Genomic DNA, 24,283 nt, shown 5'->3' with positions numbered 1-24,283 from the left:
GTCTCTACATGGCATGCAGACTTTGTCTTACTAAATGGCAAGGACTGGAGCAGCTACACATGGAAAACCTCTCATGGAAAGAGTGTGGTATTTCCTAGTTTTCTACTGAATAACTATACTCCTCAGTACAAATAGAAGCCCTTGAATAAACAAAAATGCAGAGATCATTAAAAATAAAGCAGAATCTGGAAGGGCATTGTAAAGACTTTCTAATTGTTCCTGGGTGACTTAGAAATAGGATACAAACATGACCACTAAAAAGATTTGCAGAAGGAAAAAGTATTTATTTATGCTCTTTCCCACTTCCAGGTTCTCAGTTAAGAGTATATCTAGATACAGATTGTGTTTACGTCATTCTTCCCAAGATGTTACATAATAGATAGTGATTTATTAATTTATTGTCTAAAGGGCCAGTTGTTCGGGAAATTTAGTAAAATCTGAGTATAAACAACATTGGAACAAACAGAAAAAAATGTATGGATCTGTTATACTTATTCTGAAATAGGGTATCATAATTTAAGACCTCATAGAACTCTAAGATATTTTGCAGCATCTCTGAGTTTCAGAGATTCCCATGGATAGAAGAAGCAGTTTATTTCCAAAACCTATTGTTAGCATACAGTCCCCAAACAGTAAAACCAACTAAAACAAAAGTTGTATTTACTTAAATATTTAACAAAAATTTATTGCAAGAGATATTTTTCACTGAATTTACAGTTTCAAGGAACATGGTACAAAACATAGTGCCATTAGCTTTGTCTAAACATGAAATAGGTGCAAATACACAAAGATTTAAAAAAAAAAACAAAGCATACTTTACAACATAAATTACAGTACTATAAATATATTTTATGTACATTATACATACTCTTAAGACATCAATTTAATATACAGCATATATTGTATTGATTTTGAAACTATTCAGTGCCTTAATAATATTATATATCAGAAACTAAGAATTTATTTGCATCATTAGACTTACAGTAAATGATTTCATATCAGGGAGGCCATATTGAGGCTAGTTTCTTCCCACCATTCGGAAAGGCAATGTTCCACTTAGATGAGCATTAACTCACATGGTACTAGTTTTCACATGTCTATTTCTTTCCCTTCTATGGTGGAGACTAGAAGAGAGGCTGCAGGGGAACGACGGCCGGGTGCGGGGAAAGTAGTGAAGGGAAGAGTGCGTGGGGTAAAGGCGGGAAAGCCAGGTGGCCAGGATGAAGGACCGAAGCTGGAATGATGGGCATCTGGGGAGGAGCCACGAAAGTTGGCTGATTGCCAGGACAGAGCCTCGGTCCGACGGGTCCTATTGAGATTTGAGGTAACGATGTTCTGGTGAGAGCTGGGACTTGGGCCAGAAACTGGTGGTGTGGTTGAAGCACTTTAAAGGCTCCTGCAGCGGCGGCAGGGGCTGCAGTGTGGTGGATGGCAGTTACAGAGGTAGAACGCAAGGGCTGCTGCAAAGGCAGAGGCTGCAGAGCTGTGGCGGGGGGCGCGAGGGCGGCTGGAGGAAAGGCAAATTTGACCTTGCTGGCCAGCATGTTCGGCGGTATGATGTGCTGGTAGACCTCACAGGGGAGATTTTTGAATTTTTCATGGTTTTCTATTGGGATCAGTAATGCTTGTTCCGGTAAAGGCAATGGAGCCAGGATATGCTCTGTCGTTACAAAGGTATGACCACTGACATGTGCTTCTTTGAATGGTAATGGTGGTTGTGCGTTAAGAATTCCTGAATTAAAACGCAGCCACTCAGTTGATGCCTCATTCACCTTTCCTTGTGGAAGGGCTTCAGCCAGTTCATAGTGACAAAGGTATGATTTAGGTTGTGAGTGTCTAAAGTTCTTTTCCACATGAGGCACCTTGGGAGGAATTTGCTTTTCATTACTACTTTTATTGTTTTTTGCTTTCTGTTCGAGCAAGGTATTGTTAATTTCTTCTTTTGGGGGGGCAGTGGCTACATAGACAGATGTGGTGGGTTCACTGGAAATCTCTGGCAAGACACCAGAATTCGTGCCCACTACTAAGTGTTCATTTTCACCATTGGTTCTAGAAGGAAGGGGACTGGTCGGGTCTAAAGTCAGTTTGTTTTCTCCTTGGGCTGTTTCTTCTGAGTTCCTGTCGACATGTGCAGTTTCTTGTGGTTTTATTTCCTCTTTTTTACCTTCACTTATTAGTTCATCCTGGTGACATAAGGAAGAATTGCCTTTCACAGGATACTCTGCATTCTCTTTGAGTTCCAAAGTTTCAAGTCTGGTGTGGAATCTGCTTCTTTTTCTCCTCCGTTTCCTCTTAGGCTTAAAGGGAGCGGAAGCACGTGGTGGTCGCCAAAATTCTTCTGATAAATAATTCTGTCGATTTAAACTTTCATCTGAAGAATAAGAATATGAATGTTGTCTACGTTTTCGATAAAATATTTCTGATTCATTAATGAGAGAATTATAACCTCTCTTAACAGCCTGATTTTGACGCATGCATTTTATGTCATCTTGAAGAACGAAGCATCTGTGGTCCTTACTAGAGCTGGACATTTTGGCTTTACAACTACAGTACGCTCTGGAGTATGCTAAACAATGTTTCCCAGAATGTATCATCGTTGGATTGGATTGTTCATTTAAAACAACTGAGTTCTTTGTACAGTGATTTTTAGAACTGATATCATTGTTATTATTGTATTCAGGGTTCCAGGTTTTACACATTTCTTCATTTTCACTTAAGTATATAAATGCTGACATGGGCTTTTTATCAGGTAATTGAGGTGAGTCCAGTAATTGCTCTACAGCTAAATCCTGCTTGTCTGAAATTGTCTCCAGTAGATTTTTCTTAGTCGTATCATCGCAACTATTTTCTGTTTCCATTTTGAAGTGAGTTTTTGATTCTTTGGTTTTCTCCCCATGATGATGGTGACATAACTTTCTTCTTTTTTTCTTCCTTCTACTTTTATGGAACCAATGTTCATGTCTATCTTTCAATCTTGTTTTGTTGTATTTCTCATGAGTATCGTGTTTTATTTGCTTTTTAATAAAATTATACCTTTTTGTTTTTCTGATTCTACAAGAATTATTTTTATACCTTTGAGCGATACTCTCACTTCTTTCAGAATCACAACTATTAGAGAGAGTATCTTCAGCCGAAAGGGGAGTGACTTGGGTGGATTCATTTCTGCTGCCTCCAATGTTATCATCTGTGAGTCCCGCAATAGATCTGTCCTTGCAATCCAAAACTGGTCTCTTGCAAATGTCATCGCCTTTCTGCTGAGAATAAAGGCCATTTAAAGGCAGCTTGTTTTTATCTAGATTGTTTAATTTAGTGGACTTAAAGTCAAAACACAGAGGATTGCAGCTATAGGAAATTGATGGCTGAGTAGTTGTGTAAATTAGCATTTCTGATGGCCACTGAAGAACTGTGGATCCATCTTTGTTAAGTACAGGTGCAAATGGCTCACAGGGTCTTTTATGGAAATCCGTTTTTTTATGTAAGGTTATATTATCCTCCTCAGGATTTGAAAGGGCCAACATCTCAGGACCATAACTCTTATTTTCAGCTTCAATTGTGGATGCGTCATTGTCCTTAGCATTTTCCTCCAGGGTAACTTGCAAAGCTGTGCAGTCATTAGCCTCATCAAGAACTGTGCATCCGTTTCCTAACAACTCAGAAGGATTACCACTCACAGGTATGTCTCCATTAATAACATCTTCTTGTGGTAATTGATCTGCTAATGGTACAGAATTTTGACAGTTATCTGCATCAGAAGATAAAGGGAGTTGAAACTGGCAAAATGAAGGTAATAATAATGTATCTTTTTCACTAGAAACATCTTTCATTTCTTGAGTTTGAGCAGTTTCTTTGTAAGTACACATTCCCTCTGATGGATGAAAAGAGTTAGCTTTCTCCTCAGGACTCAAAAGCACATCTGTTGGTGAAGATAGTTGAAGATGACAAGCACCAGGGACAAATCTGCTTTTTCTACTTAATCCTTTTTCCACAGAGGCTTCATCATTGTGTTCACAGAAGGCTGCAGCTGAAGACTCCAGCTTCACGGATGCTTTCTTTGGAAATGCAAAAGAAAAGCCAATTTTGTGTCTGTGAATTCCCTGGGCTTGATCTCCAAGTTGATTATTTTTTGTGTAATTATTTGCGCTTTCTGGATCTGTAGCAACAGTGGTAACATCTTTAGCATTCTCTTCACTATCAATCAAAGTATATTTAAAATCTTCCTGGTTATTAACTGAATCCACGACAACTCTTTGGGAAATTTCATTACAATTTTCTCTCACAGTAACAGTTGTTGACTTGAACATGGGGCCACTTCCAGGAGCACTACAAAAAGTAGCAGAAATTATATGAGATAGGGCACTTCTGAGGAAGAATATTCAAATATATTTGTCTTGGAAATGTTATTATAACAATTTTTTTTTCAGTTTTTTAAATCATTGTGAAAGAATTACTTTCATATGGTACAATCACCCTCCTTAGGGTCACACTTTTTAGTTACTGGTTATTGTTTGGTATAACTTGGAGGTACTGTCATGAGGTTACTTTTATCGCTATCTCCTAAGAGCAATGGCAAAGATAGTCCCTGCTCTCAACCAGTGCTTCTTGACCAAGATTGTTTACCGCAATGGTCTTTTCAGTGACATTTTGAAGTACTGTAAAATTTTCTAAAATAAAATTACTTTTAATTGACAAATACTTAACATCATTCGTACTATACAGAGACTATGAAGGAAATGAAAGAAATACTCTTTATCATAACTTCAGAAGAGCTGGGAATTCACCGACACTTACTGAAAGTGTAACACAGGCCAGCCAGCATGCTGTAATGAGAAAATGACTAAGAGATAATACTATCTTGATGAGAGTTTTGTTTTTCGAATTACTATTCTTAATATTTAAAAAGTACCCCAAAATTATAAATGACTTAAATTGTGATTTCTATTTATTTCAATATACCAAAAAAAGTGAGTTGTGATTAAAAGAATTACACTGTCTAGCACATAAACAAGAAAGTACCTATATATCATCTTAACCCAGACAGAATCATACTATGCAGAATTTTCCATGCTATTTAAAAGTTAGCTCCTTAGAAATTATAATTGGCCAAATTTTTAAAATTATTTTCTTTAACATAATGGACTGTGTAATTGCCTTATTTTATATTTAAAAACAACACTACTTTTTAGCTGCATATCTTTAGAGGCACCAAATTAATGGGAGAATCATTTGCAGATGTGTATGTGCATGTGCATGTGTGTGTATAATGTGAAATATGTACTGTATACTGAGGAAAGTAATTTAGATAAGAACTGTTGGTTTTTTGTGCATAACCTTTTTAACTCTACTTCTCTTAATATATTTACATTAAATATATTAATGCTGCTTGTGGAACATTAAATTACATAAGTCTTTTAATTCTTTATAACACCAATTTTCAAACTCTTTCATCTCATGGCACAGATAAACTAATTACTAAAATTTTGTGGCCAAAGAATATATTATATTTTTTGCCAATCTGAAAAAAAGTAGGTATAATTTTGATTTATTTATGGAAAAAAATAGTAATTACCTACCCATTTTGCTCCAAAGCAACTTTTTAAAAAATCAGGTGCCTGTACTTTTATACAAGGATTTCTGGTATGAAGAATTAACCAATCAGGTGTAACCTTACTATGCAATGTGACCAATAAGATGCAACTCTATTAAATGACTTACATGTTTGTGGTTCCAGAGAAAGTATTTGTACCAGCAGCTTCTGTTGTGCTGGCTGCTGTCATTTTTTTGTTTATTTGATAATCTAAGGGAAGAGAGGTCAGTGCCTCTGACTAAATGGTCAGTTATTGCCTGTTTAAAAAATTCTTGTAGCACACAGGTGAAAAATCACTGCTCTATATCATAAAATTACACTTGTATAATTTTTCATGTATTACCACACAGAGTAAGAATATCTGGTTGGTACATTTGAATAGCAGTTATATTTTATGTTCTATATATGATTCCAAATGCACTTAATTTTTATTTTTTTCTGAATTTGACATTCCAAGGACTATTTTTATATATCAATATCCCCTAAAACTATTCTATACAAAATAACATTATGTAAAATAGCTTGGTTTTGAACAATAGTAAGAGAGGCTTATGTACTGAGAGAAGAAGGAAAGGACACTGTCAATGTGGTCTTCTTTTCATACCATTGCTCTGGCTTAAACTGTAAGTTCTAAATTTTAACATGATAGCTTCTGTCTATGGGAAACAGGTCAAAGTATAACAGTTGTGAAACTTCTAACAGTCTAGTGACAATCAAACTAAATTTGACCTACCTCTGAAATGTATAGTGTATTCCAGACCCCTTAAAAATATAATTAAAATAATTTTTAAAAAGTTTTTTTCCCAATTTATAATTAGCTCCTCTTAAAACTCCATTTATAACAAAGGTCATAAGATGGTATTTTGGTCTCTCCTTCAATCAAATGTTTTTAATTTCTCAAAGAAATAGAATAAATTTCAATAAGATAACTTAAATAATGGAATAATATGAAATTTATTTTTCATAAACTAAAAGTATACATTTTGGCTTTTTTTGAAGTGTGCAGTAAACACATTTGCCTGAAATTTCATTTCAATATACCGCTTAAAGCTCACAGAGAACCATGAAAATGTAAGTCTTATTCTCTGTATAGAAAAAAAATAAATTGTGTCTTTTATTTCTATCTTTCTTCTTTTACACTTTAAGAAAATTTAACATTTTATTGCACGCTCACCATACAGTTTCTTTTCTTAGCTCAGCCAGCTTGTGCAGACGTTGGAGTGCTTTTTCCTGTTTTCTTTCATCTTTCCTTGATTTAGATGCTACATTTCGAGCAAATTCCCTTTGTTTCAGCTCTTTGAGCCTCTGTGTAAAAAAAAAAGGAAATGGTTAATAGTGTTTGGGTCTATGGCAATATTAAAGTTACTATTGTTTTTATTGTTGGAATTTTGCAATACACGTCCTTTGTTTGACATTATTTAAGGAAAACACAGTATTTGTGATGACTCACTTCAAACAAAGATATTTTCTTACCCTTTTGGCTTGTGAAAATGCCATAATATATTATTACAGTATATTATAAGATATACCTATGCCTTAGGTAAATTGGAATGGAAAACTTTCATTTCTCTTTCTTGACTGTTTCCTGACAAAGTTCTCTGCCTTATTCAGATGAACTTTTGGAGCCTTGTAAACTCCTAATTTTCAAGCAATATTATTTTATGTACTTCAGTTACATATGATAAATTTCATAATATTTTGATATTCTTTACATTAGATAGGCATCTGGTAGTTTTTATATTTTTTAAGAATAGTAAATGTTTTATGTTAATTCATAAGCTAAATGGCCTCTTCTAATGTAATTTAAAACAATCCCTCCGCTCAAATATTAGGCGTATTTCCCAAATAATTTAAGATATGACAAGAAAATGAGTAGTGTTTTTGTGTAAATTCTTTTTATAATAGGTGTATTTTTCTTGTTTTTTTTTTAATTTTTTTGATTTTTAGAGGAAGAGGAAAGAGGAGAGAGAAAGGGAGAGAGAAAGAGAGAGAGAGAGAGAGAGAGATCAATTTGTTTTCCAAATTGGTTGATTCTTGTATGTGCCCTGACCAGGGATCGAACTGCATATTGGGAAGATCTTCAAAAAACCGAGACAAACTGCCAGGGCCTTGGTGTATTTTTTGTCTGCATTGTCTGGCTCATTTTATGGTTGAAGGCTAGAAAAAGAGTGTGACAACTTGAACAGAATTGATAAATAGCCATGAGTGTGCCATGATCTAAAAGACATCAAAGTGATTCTACACCCTGAATATTTCCACTATAGTCTTTCACAGATACAGTGTATAATTATTAAACATGATTAAAATGCTATATTTTTTCATGAAGGCTCGTGTTATTATTCATTTGTATTATGTTGAGTCTTAGAGTGAGACTCTAAATGAATAAAATATATACTAGTCACCATTTTATGAAGTGATTGAACAAAGTTTTAATAAATGCCGCATACATACACACTGATGTATGTTAAGGCTTAGAAAAATGCCTGGTATATAAAATGACTGCTTAATAAATATTTGTTATTTATATGTGAATCACTTCAGTTCCTTCAAATTAGGAATTTTCCTCCCTCAAAAAAATATAGTAAAACTAATGAAATAATATTAGGCTCTGGGTAATCCTGAATTGTATCTGCTTAATTTTACCTGCTTAAGCTTCCAATAAACTTTAATATTTTAATTGATGGGATTCATATAAAATGTGTATAATTATTTTAGAATATTTTTTAAAAAACAAAGATATTTTAAGAGTGAACACTTGCATTGACATATCTGTGAAGTATGGGTATATTCAGAGTTGAGTTTAAATAAAAGACAGACAGTGTCATAAGTACCAAAATTGTACAAGTATTTCATAGAAAGCCACATATCGATATAATTACTTTGATGCAATGATTAAAAGTAGCAGTAATTTTATAATCTGCATTAAATTATTTATTGATTATAGAAAAGGCCAAGAATTAGAAAGGATATTTTGCTTATAAATTTTAGTATTCCAAGTCTTGGTTGTTGCTATTCCCAAAATTCTTGCTGTCATCATCAAGACTCATTATCAGTAGTCGCTTTGTTAAGTGGCTGGGATTTTTAAAAAATTGAAGAAAAATATTTACCTTTGCCTGGGTTATGTCCATGTGTCTGTGACTGCACGTATGGGCAAGTGTTTGTAAGTGTACATGCAATTTGAAGAAATAAGGAGATAACACACAGAGGAAGGGATATTAGTATTCATTGGCTGAGGTGTATTCTTATTGTGCCACATAAAGAGAGATGGGGTACCCAAAAAATCCCAAGAAAGGCTGCCTGGGAAAAGGATATCTGATCTGGGTCTTGAAGGACATAAAAGATCATGAAGGAATAAGAGTTGGATATTGGAGGTCGGAGGGTACTTCAGCAAAAATAAATAATTTTGTATGAATATAATAGGAGCATGCATATTCTAAAAAAACCCTTCATGTAAAGAAGTATGGCAGAGCAGAATGTATAGGTGGTAGTGATGAGAACTGATAAATGATAGGGTCTAATCAAATCATGGGGCCCCTAAAAATCATGTGAAATGTGACTAAAGGAAGCATTAAAAGACTTTAAATGATGCAATGCCACAGTAGGTTTTTCATATTATCAAGATTCTTTCGGCATTAGCATGCAAAAAATTTTGCCCTGGAACAAAATTAGAGGCAAAGAAATACATAATCTGCATACTGCATTGTGTACCCACCACCCATAGTCAAATTATTTTCTGTCATCATATATTTGGCCCCTTCAGCCCTCTACTACCCCCTGCCTCCTTCCCTCTGGTAACCACCATACTGTTGTCTGTCTGCATCTCTGAGTTTCAGTTTTATATCTCACATATGAGTGAAATCATACGGTTCTTAGTTTTTTTCTGACTAACTTCACTGAGCATAATCTTCAGGTTCATCCATGTTGTTGCAATGTTAGTATTTCAGCTCTTCTTATGGCTGAAAGAGTATTCCATAGATATACGTATCACATCTTCTTTTTTTAGTTATGTTTTTGGTTTTTATCCAGTCCTCTATCAAAGGACACTTTGGTTGTTTCCCTGTCTTGGCCGCCATGAATATGAAACTATTAACCAATGTCACCAGATATAATAAAAAATTGACAAGGAGGCCAATAAGTAGGATACTACAATGATCCAGATAAGAAACACAAGAGCCTTTTCTAAGGCAGTTACAGTAGGGAGAAGAGATAGAATTGGTGACTTCTTTGTTACATCCAATTGAGTGACCTAAAGGGAATGCATTGTCTTTACTGAGAAATACTACCTGCCATTCTAAGAAAGAGACATTTAATCATGAGAGTTTGAGTGTTAGATGGAGGATGCTGACAGTCTGAAAACTCAATAGAAGCTGTTTTTTTAAAATAAATATTTAAGTAAATCAAAATGCCAACCAAAATATAGCAAAATATAAAGTTGCAAAACCAAAGAAAGAATTAATTTCAAAGAATTTAAAAAATTTGTATTTATGGATAGTGGTATTTTAACTAGTTGTGATCATTTATTTCCTACTAGGTCCTCTGGGAAATTGGAGACCACAAACAGGAAAGAAGACTATTTTAAATAAAATCTTTAGAATACAATTTATTTTCTATTATATATATATATATATATACAATTTTTGTTTATACATATATAAAATAAAAGTACACTATTTCTAACAAAAAGCAAAGCTTTTTTTTCTAAAGCATGAATATAAAATACGAAGAATTTCACTGTTTACTGTTTGACCATTAAGATTTGAATTAATCCATTTCCATTTACATAGTAGTTAAATACAAGCAGTCTGTCCGTTATCAAATATCAGTACTGTTGTGTTATTTCTGATATAATTGAGTGACTGACATGGCTGGAATCAGCCCCTAAATGCTGATTTAGATAACTGTATTTAGAATGTCAATATAGTTTTAGTTTTGTAGAGGGGCACCAAGCTACATTCAAGGACTGTATTGATCTCAGTCTCCCTCTCCGTATACATAATTCCTTTATTTGAGCTCCAGACTTCCAGATGTCTAAGTAAAAAAGCCTGCATAATATTTAAGGACTATTCAGCTACAGAGCTTGCAGGCCTAGTCATATACTTCATGTGCTACTTTTAGGCTTGAATTTATCTGTCTTATTTATTTGTTTGTTTGCTTATTTACTATGTATTTGTTTATTTTTATAGTTCTATGATACATGATATGTATACTGCATTGTGTGTCCACCACCCAAAGTCAAATGATCTTCTGTCACCATATACTTGGTCCCTTTAACCTCTATTACCTCCCCACCCCCTTTCCTCTGGTAACCACAACACTATTGTCTGTGTCTGAGTTTCAATATTATTAGGTTGCCCAAAGAGCTCAGTTTTATGATTCTAGTAGTGCCGAACTGTCTTTAACTTTATTCAAAACAATTTTGTTAGATTGTATTATGACAACTGTCATATCAGCATACATTTAAAAAATTATCAAAATTAGTGAATTTTTGTGGCCATTTTAATATTGAAGATAGAAGGAAATATGGAACATTTTCAACATACTCTTATTGTGTTTTATAATTTAAAGGAAGGTAAAATGCAACTGAAATGCAAAAAAAGATTTGTGCACTGTATGGAGAAGGTTCTGTGACTGATCAAATGTGTCAAAAGTAGTTTGTGAAGTTTAATGCTGAAGATTTCTTGCTGGATGATGCTCCACAGTGGGTAGATCAGTTGAAGTTGATAGCAATTACATCAAGACATTATTGAGAACAATAAACATTATACCACAGGGGAGATAGCTGATATACTCAAATATCCAAATCAATAAAGTTACTGGAGAAAATGAAAAATGTGTCTTATTTTATGGAGAAAAATAAAGACTTTTTGGTCAACCCAATATATTCCACATATGAGTGAAATCACATGGTTCTTCGTTTTTTTTCTGTCTGACTTATTTTGCTTAGCATGATATTCTCAAGGTCAATTCATATTGTCCAAATGGCAGTATTCCATCTTTTCTTATAACTGAGTAGTATCCCATTGTATATATGTATGTAACATATCTTTTTCCAATCATCAAAGGACACTTGATTGTTTCTATATCATGGCCTCCATGAAAAATGTTGCTATAAACATAGAGGTGCATATATCTGTGTGAAAGTTTTCAAATTTGGGGGTTATATACCCAGAAGAGAGATTGTTTGGTCATATGTTAACTCTATTCTTAACTTCTTGAGGAATCTCCCTACCGTTATCCATAGGGGCTATACCAGTTTACATTCCCACCAGCAGTGAATGAAGATTCCTTTTTTCTCCACAACTTCTCCAACACTTGTTGATACTGTCTTTGATAATAACCATTCTAACAGGTGTGAGGTGGTATCTCACAGTAGTTTTGATTTGCATTTCCCTAATAGCTAGTGAAATTGGGATTCTTTTTTATATATCTGTTGGCCATTTGTATTTCTTCTTGAGAGACGCGTCTGCTCAGGTCTTCTGTCCATTTTTTAAATTGTATTGTTTACTTGTTTTGTGTGGAGTTGTATAAGTTCTTCACATATTTTAGATATTAACCCATCATCAGAACTGTTGTTCACAAATATCTTTTCCCATTTGGTTGTTGCCTTTTTGTTTTGTTGGTGATTTCTTTTGCTGTGCAGAACCTTTTAAGTTTGATATAGTCCCACTCATTTATTATTGCATTCACTTCCCTTATGTTAAGGGTCAAATTCATAATTTCTTCCCTAAGACCAAAGTCTATAAGTTTAGTACCTCTGTTTTCTTCTATATACTTTATTGTTTCAGACCTTATGTTCAGATATTTGATTCATTTTTAATTAATTTTTGTACATGGGGTTAAATTGTAGTCTAGTTTCATTCTTTTGCATGTGAGTATCCAATGTGCTCAGCACCATTTTTTGAAGAGGATTTCTTTTCTTCATTGTATATTTTTGGCTCTTTTGTCAAAAATTATTTGCCCATATATACATGATTTTATTTCTGCACTCTCAATTCTGTATCATTGGTCTGTGTGTCTGTTTTTCTTCCAGTACCATGCTGTTTTAATTAACATTGCTCTAATATAATTTGAAATCTGGTAACATCATGCCTCTGGCTTTATTCTTTTTTTCTGAGGATTGCTTTGGTTATTCAGGGCCATTTTTGGTTTCATACAAATCTAATGATTTTTTGTACTATTTATTTAAAAACATCATTGGTATTTTGATGGGGGTTGCATTAACTTTGTGTATTATTTTGGGTAATATGAATATTTTAACTATGTTGATTCTTCCAGTCCATAAACATGAAATATTTTTCCATTTTACTGTGTCTTTTTCAATCTCTTTTATTAATGCTTTGTCATTTTTAGCATATAGGTCCTCCACATCCTTTGTTAAATTTGTATCTAGGTATTTTATTTTTTGTTGCAATTGCAAAGAAATTTTTTCTGAAATTTTATTTTTAATATATAGGAATGTAGTAGATTTTTGTACATTGATTTTGTAGCCTTAAAGTTTACTATATTTGTTTATTGTTTCTAATTGTATTTTGGTGGAGTCATTAGGGTCTTCTATATAAAGAATCATGCCGTCTGCAAAAAGTGATACTTACTTCTTTATTCCAATTTGGATGCCTTTTATTTCTTCTTCTTGCCTGATTGTCCTTGGCAGGACTTCCAGTACTGTGTTGAATGAGAGTGGTGAGAGTGGACATCCCTGTCTTATTCCTGATTTAAGAGGAAATGTTTTCAGTTTTTTACCATTGAGTATAACATTAGCTGAGGATTTGTCACATATGGCTTTCACTATGTTGACATACTTTCCCTCTATACCTATTTTATTGAGTGTTTTAAACAGAAATGGATGTTGTATCTTATCAAATGCTTTTTCTGCATCTTTTAATAATACCATATGGCTTTTAGCTTTTGTTTTGTTAATGTGGTGTATTACATTGATCAATTTGCATAGGTTGAACCATTGTGTGCCCCAGGAATGAACTCTACCTTACCATGATGTGTTTTTTAATGTTCTGGTGTATCTGATTTGGTAGTATTTTGTTTAAGATTTTTGCATCTGTATCAAAATTTATCTTTAAAAGATAATAATTATTATATTTAATAATTATTAAATTATAATTTAATTTAATAATTAAAGATAAATAGATATTATTATATCTATTTAAATAAATTTATCTTTGTAGTTTTCTTTTTTTGTATTATCTTTGTCAGGTATTGGTATCAGGGTTACATGGGCCTCATAAAATGTGTTAGGAAGCATTGCCCCTTAAATTTTTTGGAAGAGTTTGAGAAGGACAGGCATCAAATCTTTGAATGTTTGGTAGAATTCACTAATGAAACCATCTGGTTCTGGACTTTTTTTTTGTTGTTGCTGGGGGGAGGGTTGATGGTAGTTCCAATTTTTTCACTGTTGATAATTCTATTTAGATTTTATAGTTCTTCATGATTCATTCTAGAAGGCTATATAATTCTAGGAAGTTACCCATTTCTTTTAGTTTATTGAATTTGGTGCACTGTAGTCTTTCATAATATTCTGGTATGACCCTTTGTATTTCTGTGATGTCTGTGGTAACTCCTCCCCTTTCAGTTTTGATTTTGTTTATATGAGTTTTTTCTCTTTTTTTGCTTAATGAGGATAGCCAGGGATTTGTCAATTTTATTTGTCTTTGCAAAGAACCAGATCTTGAATTATTATTTTTGTGTAGCCTTTTCTCTCTTTCATTCGATTCTGTTCTAGTTTTTATTATTTCCATTCTTCTGCTGACTTTGGATTGCTTCTAGTTCTTTAAGCTATAATGTTTGATTATTTACTTGGGATTTCTCATTTCTTGAAACAAATCTGCAATGATATAAACTTCCTTCTTATTATTGCTTTCCCTGTATCTAAAAGTTTTGATATACATTATTGTCATTTTTATTTGTCTCAATATACTTTTTGATTTTACCTTTTATTTCTCCTTTGACCCAGTCATTTTTTAATAGTATGTTGTTTAATCTCCACATATTTGTGGATTTTTTTTACTTCCTTTTGCGGTTGATTTCTAATTTTAAAGCATGTGGTCAGAAAATATGCTTGGTATAATTTCAGTTTTCCTGAATTTGTTGAGGCTAGTTTTGTGACCCAACATATGGTCTATCATTGAGAATGCCTCAATTGCATTGGAGAAGAATGCATAATCTGATGTTCTGGTGTGAAAAGCTCTGTACATGTCAATTATGTCCATTTTGTCTAATGTCTCATTTAAGGCCAATATTTCTTTATTGATATTCTGTTTGGATGATCTATCTAGATCTGTCAATGGAGTATTTTTAGGTCCCCTACTATGATTGTATTTTTGTTAGTTTCTCCCTTTGGTTCTATTAGTAGTTGCTTTATATGTTTTGGTGCTCCCTTATTGGGTGCATATCTATTGAGAAGCATCATGTTTTCTTGATATAGTGTCCCCTTTATAACTGTAAAATGTTCATCTTTTCTCTTGTTACCTTTGTTAGCCTGGAATCTATGTTGTCAGATATAAGTATCTGCATTTCCATGGATGCTATTTGCTGTTAGCATCATTTTCCACCCTTTCACTTTGAGACTATCTTTGTCTTTAGAGCTTACATGTGTCTCCCGAAGGCACATGGTTAGGTTTGTTTTTGATCTGCTGCTTTGTGCCTTTTTATAGGCAAATTCAATCTATTTATATTGAAGGTAATTATTGATGTATGAGAATCTTTTGTAGTGATTTTATCTTTTGCAACCTGGTAGCTCTGTATCACCATTGGTTCTTTTCCTTTGTTTCTGACTGTTCTTTATGTTTGGTTTTATTTCATTCTTTTCCTTATGTTTCCTATTTTAAAGCTATGTGTCTTAGTTTTGTTTGTGTGTCTGTGTCATTACCATTAGGTTTATGAAAAATAAAGTTTTATATATACAGTAGTTCTTTTACTTTTGAGTGCATTTGATCTCCATCCTCCTTTGGGAATTCATAATTTTACCTCCATCGCTTTTATGTTTTTGTTACCTCTGTTCATGCTGTAAATTTGTTGGAGATCTTCTTGTAGTTTTGTAACCTTTTGTATTTTGTTTCAGATAAAATAACCCCATTGATTATTTCCTGCAATGGAGATCTTCTGGTGATAAATTCCCTCCAATTCTGTATGTCTGGAAAAGTCTTCATTTCTCCTTTATATCTAAAGGATAACTCTCTTGGATATAATAATTTTGGCTGGTAATTTTTTTTGGTAATTTGAATATTTGCTTCCACTCTCTTCTACATTAAAGAGTTTCTATTTAAAAGTCTTATGATAACTTAACAGGCTTTCCTTTACAGGTTGCTTTCTTCTTTTCCCTCACTGCCTTGAGAATCTTTTCTTTGTTATTAATTTTTTACCATTTTAGTACAATGCACCTTGGAGAATGTCTTTTAGATTGTTGTAGTTAGGTGTTCTGTTTGCTTCTTGGATTCGAAGATCTAACTTTTTCCACAGGTTTGGGAATTTCTCATGAACTGTTTGAATAAGGTCTCTGTTCCCTTTTTTTTCTCTTCTTCTTCTGGTATGCCTGTAATTTTTATATTGCTCTTTGTGATGGAGCAGATAATTCTCATAGCGTTATTTTATAATGTTATGCTCAAGTCTCTCTTTTCTTCTCTCTGTATCATTTCCAGATTTCTATCTTTGATATCATTAATTCTTTCCTCCCTCTGTCAGTTCTGTTAACTATGCTCAATAGTTCATTCCTGATCTCTCACTGAGATCTTCATCTCCAGAATTTCTATTAGGTTTTTTAAAGTTTCAGTATTTTTGGTAAAGTACTCACTTTCTTCATTAATTGGATTTCTGAATTCATTAAACCACTTATTGGTGTTTTCTGCATCTTGAGTTTTTTCAGAGCTGCAATCTTGAATTCTCTGTCATTTATATCACATATTTTCATGTCTTTAAGTTTACTTCTTGGAAATATTTCATTTTTTTCTAAACTGCCTTGTTATCTTGGTTATTTATGGTAATTGATGGATTCCTTCTCTGCCTAAGCATCTGAGTGTGAGCTGCACTTCTCTAGTGGATTGATAAGAAGTCTTTCTGTGTTTTCCAATAGGTGACGATGAATCACAAATATTTTAGCTCTCTTGAATTTCTCTGGCTTTTCAGTTATCCACAGGGTGGGGGTAATGGCCTGTGTTCCCTGAGAAGGTTGGCACCTCTCTTGTGATTTGGTCATTCTGATCAAAGAGGACCCACCCTGCAGGGAAACACAGTAGGCAACGGAGCTCCAAATCTATAAAATCCCAGTGCTGTCTCCCACAGCCAGACACAGGTGGCCTGGATGTGTGGTGGTGGGATGAGCCGGGTGAACCTGGCCACCTTCTTTGTTGCTTTGCCCTCCTAGCAATGGTGGCCTGCTGACCTCTGTGGCATTTCCCCTTGAATCTCCACCTGATACTGCAATAAGTTGCAGAGTACACCTTTTCCTCAGGGAAAAAGTATTTCTGTATATCTGTTCTCCAGTTTTCAGATAATGTGCTTGGAGCCCCAACACCAAGGGTGAGGGGAGGGAAGCCCTGGGACACTAAGGAGAGGCAGGCAGCCTCCACAACTTTGTTCCTCTGTCTCATTGCCAGACAACCATGGTTGCATGTCTGTGCTTTATCCCTGCTCAGATCACTGGGCTCAGATGCAGCTAGTACTGTCCACTTCTACAGGAATGCTCACTGAATCTCTTTGTTCTTCACCGCTGAAGGGAATGCTCAAAATCTGATTTCTCCCTTCTCCAGACTGAGCTCCACAGTGAGCTCCCAGCTACAGGGCTGTGTTCATGGCTGCTTGGAGCTCTTCTCTCTTCTTGTCTCCATGGTTTTCTCCCACTTAGCTACTTTTAGGTGTTTCAATGCACAGATCTTTCATCTATGTTTGTACATTGAGCAGGGAATCCTTTTTTGATTTATGGTTGTTCAAATTGTTGTAACTTGAACCAAGAGAAATCAAGGGGAACTCTCATGCTGCTATTCCTCTGATTTCACCTAGTAATTACCTTGACTTCCAGGGCATGGCCTACTTTTTGTCATCCTGTAGCTCCAGTCATGGGAGCAGCCCATCCATCGCCCTCCATCAGCTCTATACTACTCCTGCAGCATCTTAATTTCAAATGTCAAATGAATGTCAAATATCAGCCTTTATTTCCTTTCTTTTATTTTTCTGCAGTAAAAATAAAGTCTTACATCATACTTGATATTTAGGAGAGTACTTTTGAAAAGTAAATAATAGAAACAAAGTAAACTCTTTTAAGAATGCCAAATTGAAAAAAAAAATCTTAAGTTCCACGCAAATAAATATATAAGATAATACCTGTGAGCCTTATGGAAATGTAAATGCTATTTCAAAAACTTCCTGAATAATTTATTGAAAATCACTCAAAAAGAAATTCTTAGTGATAAATGTCAAGACAAATGACAGTCAGCAAGAATTATAAAATTAGAATGTTAAAAGAAATTTGTAGAAGGATGTGGTCTAGCTAGTCTATTACAAAAGAAATTATAATGTGCGCTGGCATATAATTCAATATATGCTTTGGAAATATGCATGTAGAGAATGGAAAAACATGAAGAATCATTATTCTTTGGTTATAATACCATCTGAGAGGGCCTATTCTACTTTCTTCTGACATTTCTCTACTGACTTCTATCAGACTGTAGAATGATCGAAGGGCAACACAGGTTATTGATCCTCAATTACGGTCTCAGGAAACCCATGGTGTTGGATTGTTGGGAAGTTATAATGGTCTTAACCTTAGGTCAGACAGGCAAATATTTAATCAATATAAGAAGAGGGATGGAAATAAAGAGAGAGGCCCATTTGTGCTTAAACATTTAGGTGAATTCATTGCTTTACAGTTGCAAAACAACTTCCACGAACATTTTTATACCTATATTTTATATACCTACTTACCTACAAAAGATTGGTTCCTACAAGCAGAACTGCTGGAATAAAAGACATACAATTGCATTTCTGAGGTTTTTGAAAGTGTTGTTCATAACTTTACAGCATTTTAAAACTCTTCCCAGCAGTATATGAGTATATGTTATATCCAATATTGGGTAGCATCACTGTTAATATGTTTAATTGATAGTCAACAAGTGATGTATCATCAATGTGTTGCCTATAATTCATGTGTTTACTAAGAAAGCTACAATATTTTACATACATATTAGCCATTTGTATTTCATTATTTAGAACTGATATCTCATAAAATTTATTAAGCAATATTATATAATGTATCAATATTATACATTGATTCAGCAAATAAACATATGAGCAGACAAAGTTAGCATTATTTTCATATTTAGAGGAGACAAAACTGAAGCTAAGCAAATTTTAGATGCTTGTCCAGTCACGTGCTAGTGGATCTTTATTCATGGTCTCAGCAACATGAACTTCCACTCACCAAGGATGGCCTGGCTACAGCCCCTGCTGAGTGTACAATCTACTAGCAAGATAAAGCAACACCAAGCTCTCCAGTATGGCACCATTCACAAGGGCAATCAGCCAGTTGCCTGGAGGCAGGTAGATTATATTGGATGCCTTCCTTCACAAAAAGGTCAGGGTTTTGTCCTTCCTGGAATAGAAGTCAACTTTGAATATAGATTTTTCTTCCCTCCATGCAATGCTTCTGTCAAAACTGCAATTCATGAGCTTACAAAATACCTTATCTATCATCATAATATTCCACACAGCATTGCTTCTGATCAAATAACTCACTTCACAGAAAATAAAGTATGACAATAAGCCTATGCTCATGGAATTCACTGAACTTCCTATGTTCCACACCCTGTTTGTTTTCATAGAACAGTGGAATGTCCTTCTGAAGACTTAGTTATAGCTCCACGTAGGTGGCAATACCTGGCAGTGCTGGAGCAAGATTTGCTAGGAGGTTGTATTTTTTTTCTGAATAAGTGTCCCATGTATAGTTCTATTTCTCTCATAACCAGGATTACAGGGTTCAAATATCAAGAGGTGGAAATAGATGTGACACCACTCACTAGTACCCCTAGTGATCCACTAGCAATATGTCTGCTTCCAGTGCCCAAAATGTTATGCTTTTCTGGCCTAGACATCTTAGTTTCAAATGGAGAAACAATTCCACCAGGAGACACATCAGTAGCTAAATCTGCTACCTTGTCAATTTGAGTTCCTCATGACACTGAATCAACAGGCAAAGAAGGGAGTTACTGTGCTGGATGAGATGACTAATTCCATTTAACCAAGGGGGTTTTCCCTTACTTCCACAATGGAAGTAAGAAAGATTATGTCTGGAATGTAGGAGATCCCTTTTGGTGTTTCTTAGAATTACCATGTCATGTGATTATAATCAATGGAAAACTACAACAACCCAGTTCAGGAAGTACCCTAGACTATAGAAATTAAAGTTTGGGTTACCCTACCAGAGAAAGAACCATGACTAGCTTAGGTTTTGCTCAGGGTGAAAGGAATTGGTAGTGGAACAAAACAGTTATAAATAGCAACTATGACCATGTGACTAATTATAGCTTGATTATGCATGAATATATTAATATAATTATATATTCATATAAAATCTTTATTTTTTCTACTTTATCTTCTTATCATATAACATAGGATGCATTAAATTTAGATCATAGTATTTATATATTAACTTTATATCACAGTATGTAAGAATAAGATATCAAGAGGAAAAGTGAACATTACCCATAGACTTTGATCCTCTCCTGGGGAATGAGTTAGTGAGTTTTTGGTTATATGCAGGACAGTATCATGTTAGGCAGTATAGGACTGTTGTTTTCTTTATTTGGAGGTTAAGTATAGCTTAAGGAAATGTCCACAGATACCAGTTTGACAAGGGGTAGACATGATGGTTAATTGTATATGTCAACCTGGCCAAGCCATATTCGCCAGATATTTGGTTAAACACCTGTCTAGATATCACTGCGAAGGATATTTTTAGAAGAGATTAACATTTAAATCAGATGAGTGATCAGGTTTACTCATTAAATCCTAGTAAAACAGATCATCTTCTATAATGTAGGTGGGCCTCATTAAATCAGTTGAAGGCTGTAAGAGATAAAACTGAAGTTACATAGGAAGAATTATACTCCCAGACAGCCTTTGGACCTGAGAATGTAACACATCAGCTCTTTCCTGGGTTTCCAGCCTGGCAGCTTGCCTTGCAGATTTTCGACTTGAACTTGTCAGCTCCCAGAATCATGTGAGCCAATTCTTTAAAATTAATCTTTCCCTTCCTCCTTCTCTCCCTCCCTCCATCCTTTCCTCTCCCTGTCTCCCTCCTCCTGACTGCTCCTTCCATCCCCCTTCTCTCTTTTTTCCCTTTTGTTCCATTCCTAGAATCCTGATTATTATAAGACAGGCTTTTGCCAGTGGATGGGTAGTCTAGTTGTGATGTTGGTGGTGAACATTGCCAATTGCCTTCACATTATCAATTATATCCTTCTACTTCATTAATAGAATTTAAATACTGGGAGTACAAAAAGGTATTCAACTAAAATAATAAAAGTCCGAGCATCCTAGTAAGAGTGGCTATGTGACAGTCTTCACTAACTGAATTATAAGCAGATATTTCTGAGGAGGGTATCCCTGGAGAAAAAAGTCTCATTAGAAGAAAAATTCCCTCTTTGTTTTTTTAAAGACTTTTTCTTAAAAAAGATTTTATTTACTTATTTTTAGAGAAGGGAAGGGAGGAAGAAAGACAGGGTGAGAAATATCAATGTGTGGTTGCCTCTTGTGTACCCCCTACTGGGGACTTGGCCTGAAACTGAGGCATGTGCCCTAGACTGGGAATTGAACTGGCGACCCTTTGGTTCGCAGGATGGTGCTCAATCCACTGAGCCACACCAGCCAAGGTCCCTTTCTGTTTTTTCAACCATGATGTTTGCTTCCTACCATTGTATAATTGTGTGTTTTAGGTAGTCAGGAGTCATCTCTCAATTGCAAGGCTATCAGTTTGACAAAGAAGTCCTAATGGTAAAGCTAGCAGAGGACAAAATGTCCTATTTCCTAATAGCATCACTGACTTACTGCATCACCCCCCAGCACTGATTACCTATGTCATTTGGGAGAAAAAAAATGTACACACACACACACACACACAAACATTATTTGAGTTTCTATTATTGGCAGCAGAAATAGTCTTAACTTAAATATCCACTTACTAGATATATATCACATGATATTTTTAGGCCTTTGTCTCCCGAAATGAAGATACTGATGTTATCTAAGGTTTCTTCTAATTTTCACATTCTGCGATCAATGTTTTTATTGCCATCTTCTAAAATAGATTTAGTTGATATTAAATAAAATATATGTTTAGATTAATAAAAATTGTCTTGGTAAGTGTTTTCTCTGCTACAATAAATTCATTATTCTTTAAAATTGTTCCAATACTCCTGTTTCTAGTTTTATATTTCTTCATAAGTTAATATATTACCAACTATTACTGTTTCCACAGGCTTAAAATTTTCTTTGAATTCCCAGGAGTTGCTTCTATCACAAACTATTTTCAGCGGCTTTTGAAAAATCTAAGTATGCTTTCTATCTTGCATAGAAGTAATATCCTCAAAGAATTACAACTCAATCACCATCTCTATTTCCTGAATCAATTTAGCTTTCTTGGAAGACAGTATGCAGTGAGTGCTATTAGAATGTTAGCAAATATATTTCTTCTGAGACGGTTAAGATATTCAACTGAATGGTATCACACTTCAATGTGTAATTCCCTTCTAGTCGTTATTTAATCAATGACATTATGCTGAATGAACTTGTGGAAGACTCTTTTTAAATTTCTTTTCCTATTACTATCATAAATGTGTATCATTTGGACTTCTCTCCCAGCAGCTTTAAAAGAATCTAATCTCTTAATGGCATATCAGATCGGAGCACTATCTTTCCCCAAGGCCTCGCATTCTTTAAATTCCATTAACTCAGGTTTCTCATTGTGGACAAAAATTTCATTCTAGTTCTAATATAAAAGTATTTCAATCTGTATATGTTATATCTAAAACTGCTTTTTTGACCATTCAGTTCATTTTCTTAAGTGCTGAATCAAAAGTGTCTCATGCATTGTAAGTGCTCATGAATGCTGTCAAACTGAATTGGCACAGGGTGGCAGTGATTAACTTTCATATACAATAGAAGGCTTTAAAAATTTGTTAACAGAAATCTCAGTAAGATCTTAGGTAGTACAGGGAAAGCAATGGAAACTCAAATATAAGAAATATTGAAACTTGAATTTTAAAAATATTTTTAAAAAACTTAATTGGCTAAAGAATAGTTAAGAATTATGATACAATTTCAAAGGAAATAATTATACAGCTGTTACCAATAATGTTAAAAGCTGTAAAACATTAGAAATATTGTTATATTATAATAATATTTAAAAATAACATGCTAATAATTTTACAACATGTTCAAATATATCTGCATCTATAGCAATAAACGCCACAAAATACATCTATAGATCTGTTAGCAAATGTATCTGCAACTATGGAAAAAAATGCCAGAAAATATACAAAATGTTAAAGATATTTCTCTTTTAAAGGTAAAATAAAAAGAATTGTTGGTTTATTTTCCACTATATGGTATTTTTCCATTTTTTTCTTACTAGTATGTTTAAGAAGAGTTTTTTTTAAATTTAAATTTGAAATATAAAATGAGATATATTTATAAATTAAAAAAATTACCATCATATGGATTTTCCAATATTTTATTTATATTTATGGATAATAAGGAACTAAATTGTTGCAAACATTTCAAATCTCTCTGAACATTCACAAGTAAATCATTACAACCAATAAAAAGGTTAAAGTCAACCTGGTGAATTTTTATGTAGTATATAATTTTTAACACATAAAATACTTATGCGTTGGTTAATATTTTTATGAGCTCTGTTTCATAAATTTAGTGTAAAAATAATATATAGGGGCTTTTGTAATAGTCTGTGGGAAATACAATATTAAATTATATAAATATATTATTTTCCTTTTTTTATCTAAAATATTTTTGTATGTAGTTATGAAAGATTTATAATTTATTATAAAATTATTATGAGTAAAGGGTTAAAAATATTTTCTCCTTCTCTTGGAGGAATTTAATCTTTTTGAAATGTTATAGCTTTGTTTCTTAAACATGTAATGAAATTGGAATATCAATTGTGTTATCAGGTAATTTTGCTATGGTTGAAAATCTTTTTTGAAATGTTATAGCTTTATTTCTTAAACATGTAATGAAAGTGGAATATGAATTGTGTTATCAGAAAATTTTGCTTATGGTTGCTTTTGGCAAATTGCACTTGAACTAAAGAGAATGTGAAGAATTTATTAACACTTGGTGGGAAGCCATAACTGGTGACTTCTCTGTGCACAAACCAGGTTTGCTCCTTGCCAGGGGCACGAAATTATGCCCATGAAACTTTTGTAAAAGATATCAATGCCCACTTGTGAGAGGGGTCTTTGAGGCCGTAGTGGTCCCCACAAGCACACATATGCCTTCTCTTTTCTCTCTGAAACTAAATAGTGACTTGAAATAACAAAGGAAAGAGGCCTAGAAGTACAGTGGGAATGTGAGGACTTTCGCTGAGGAGGAAACACCTCGTGTTAGATGCTAGCCTTCTAACTCAAATAATCATTCAAATATGCAAGTTTGGCAGCATGAACCAGGGAAATGCATATCAAA

The 24,283-nt window shown here is 33.9% G+C and overlaps 1 protein-coding gene across 1 annotated transcript in view; it reads right to left on the bottom strand.

Annotated features, from left to right (window-relative positions):
• Positions 1–1,124: 1,124 nt before the first annotated feature.
• The window catches only part of ZNF804A (zinc finger protein 804A), a 261,475-nt gene continuing 238,316 nt past the window's right edge, over positions 1,125–24,283 (bottom strand). Inside the window, exons 3-4 of the mRNA XM_054562745.1 lie at positions 6,759–6,889; positions 1,125–4,320 (exon numbers count right to left, since the gene is read on the bottom strand). Coding sequence (XP_054418720.1) covers positions 1,125–4,320; positions 6,759–6,889 — 3,327 coding nt within the window. The remainder of the gene's footprint in view (positions 4,321–6,758; positions 6,890–24,283) is intronic.

This window comes from Pteronotus mesoamericanus, unplaced genomic scaffold (genome assembly GCF_021234165.1).
Source record: "Pteronotus mesoamericanus isolate MK-2021 breed Mesoamerican mustached bat unplaced genomic scaffold, CSHL_Meso_final scaffold_651, whole genome shotgun sequence".
Taxonomy (NCBI): domain Eukaryota; kingdom Metazoa; phylum Chordata; class Mammalia; order Chiroptera; family Mormoopidae; genus Pteronotus; species Pteronotus mesoamericanus.
The sequence above is the reverse complement of the archived record's forward strand: the minus strand, read 5'-3'. Positions and strand labels throughout refer to the sequence as shown.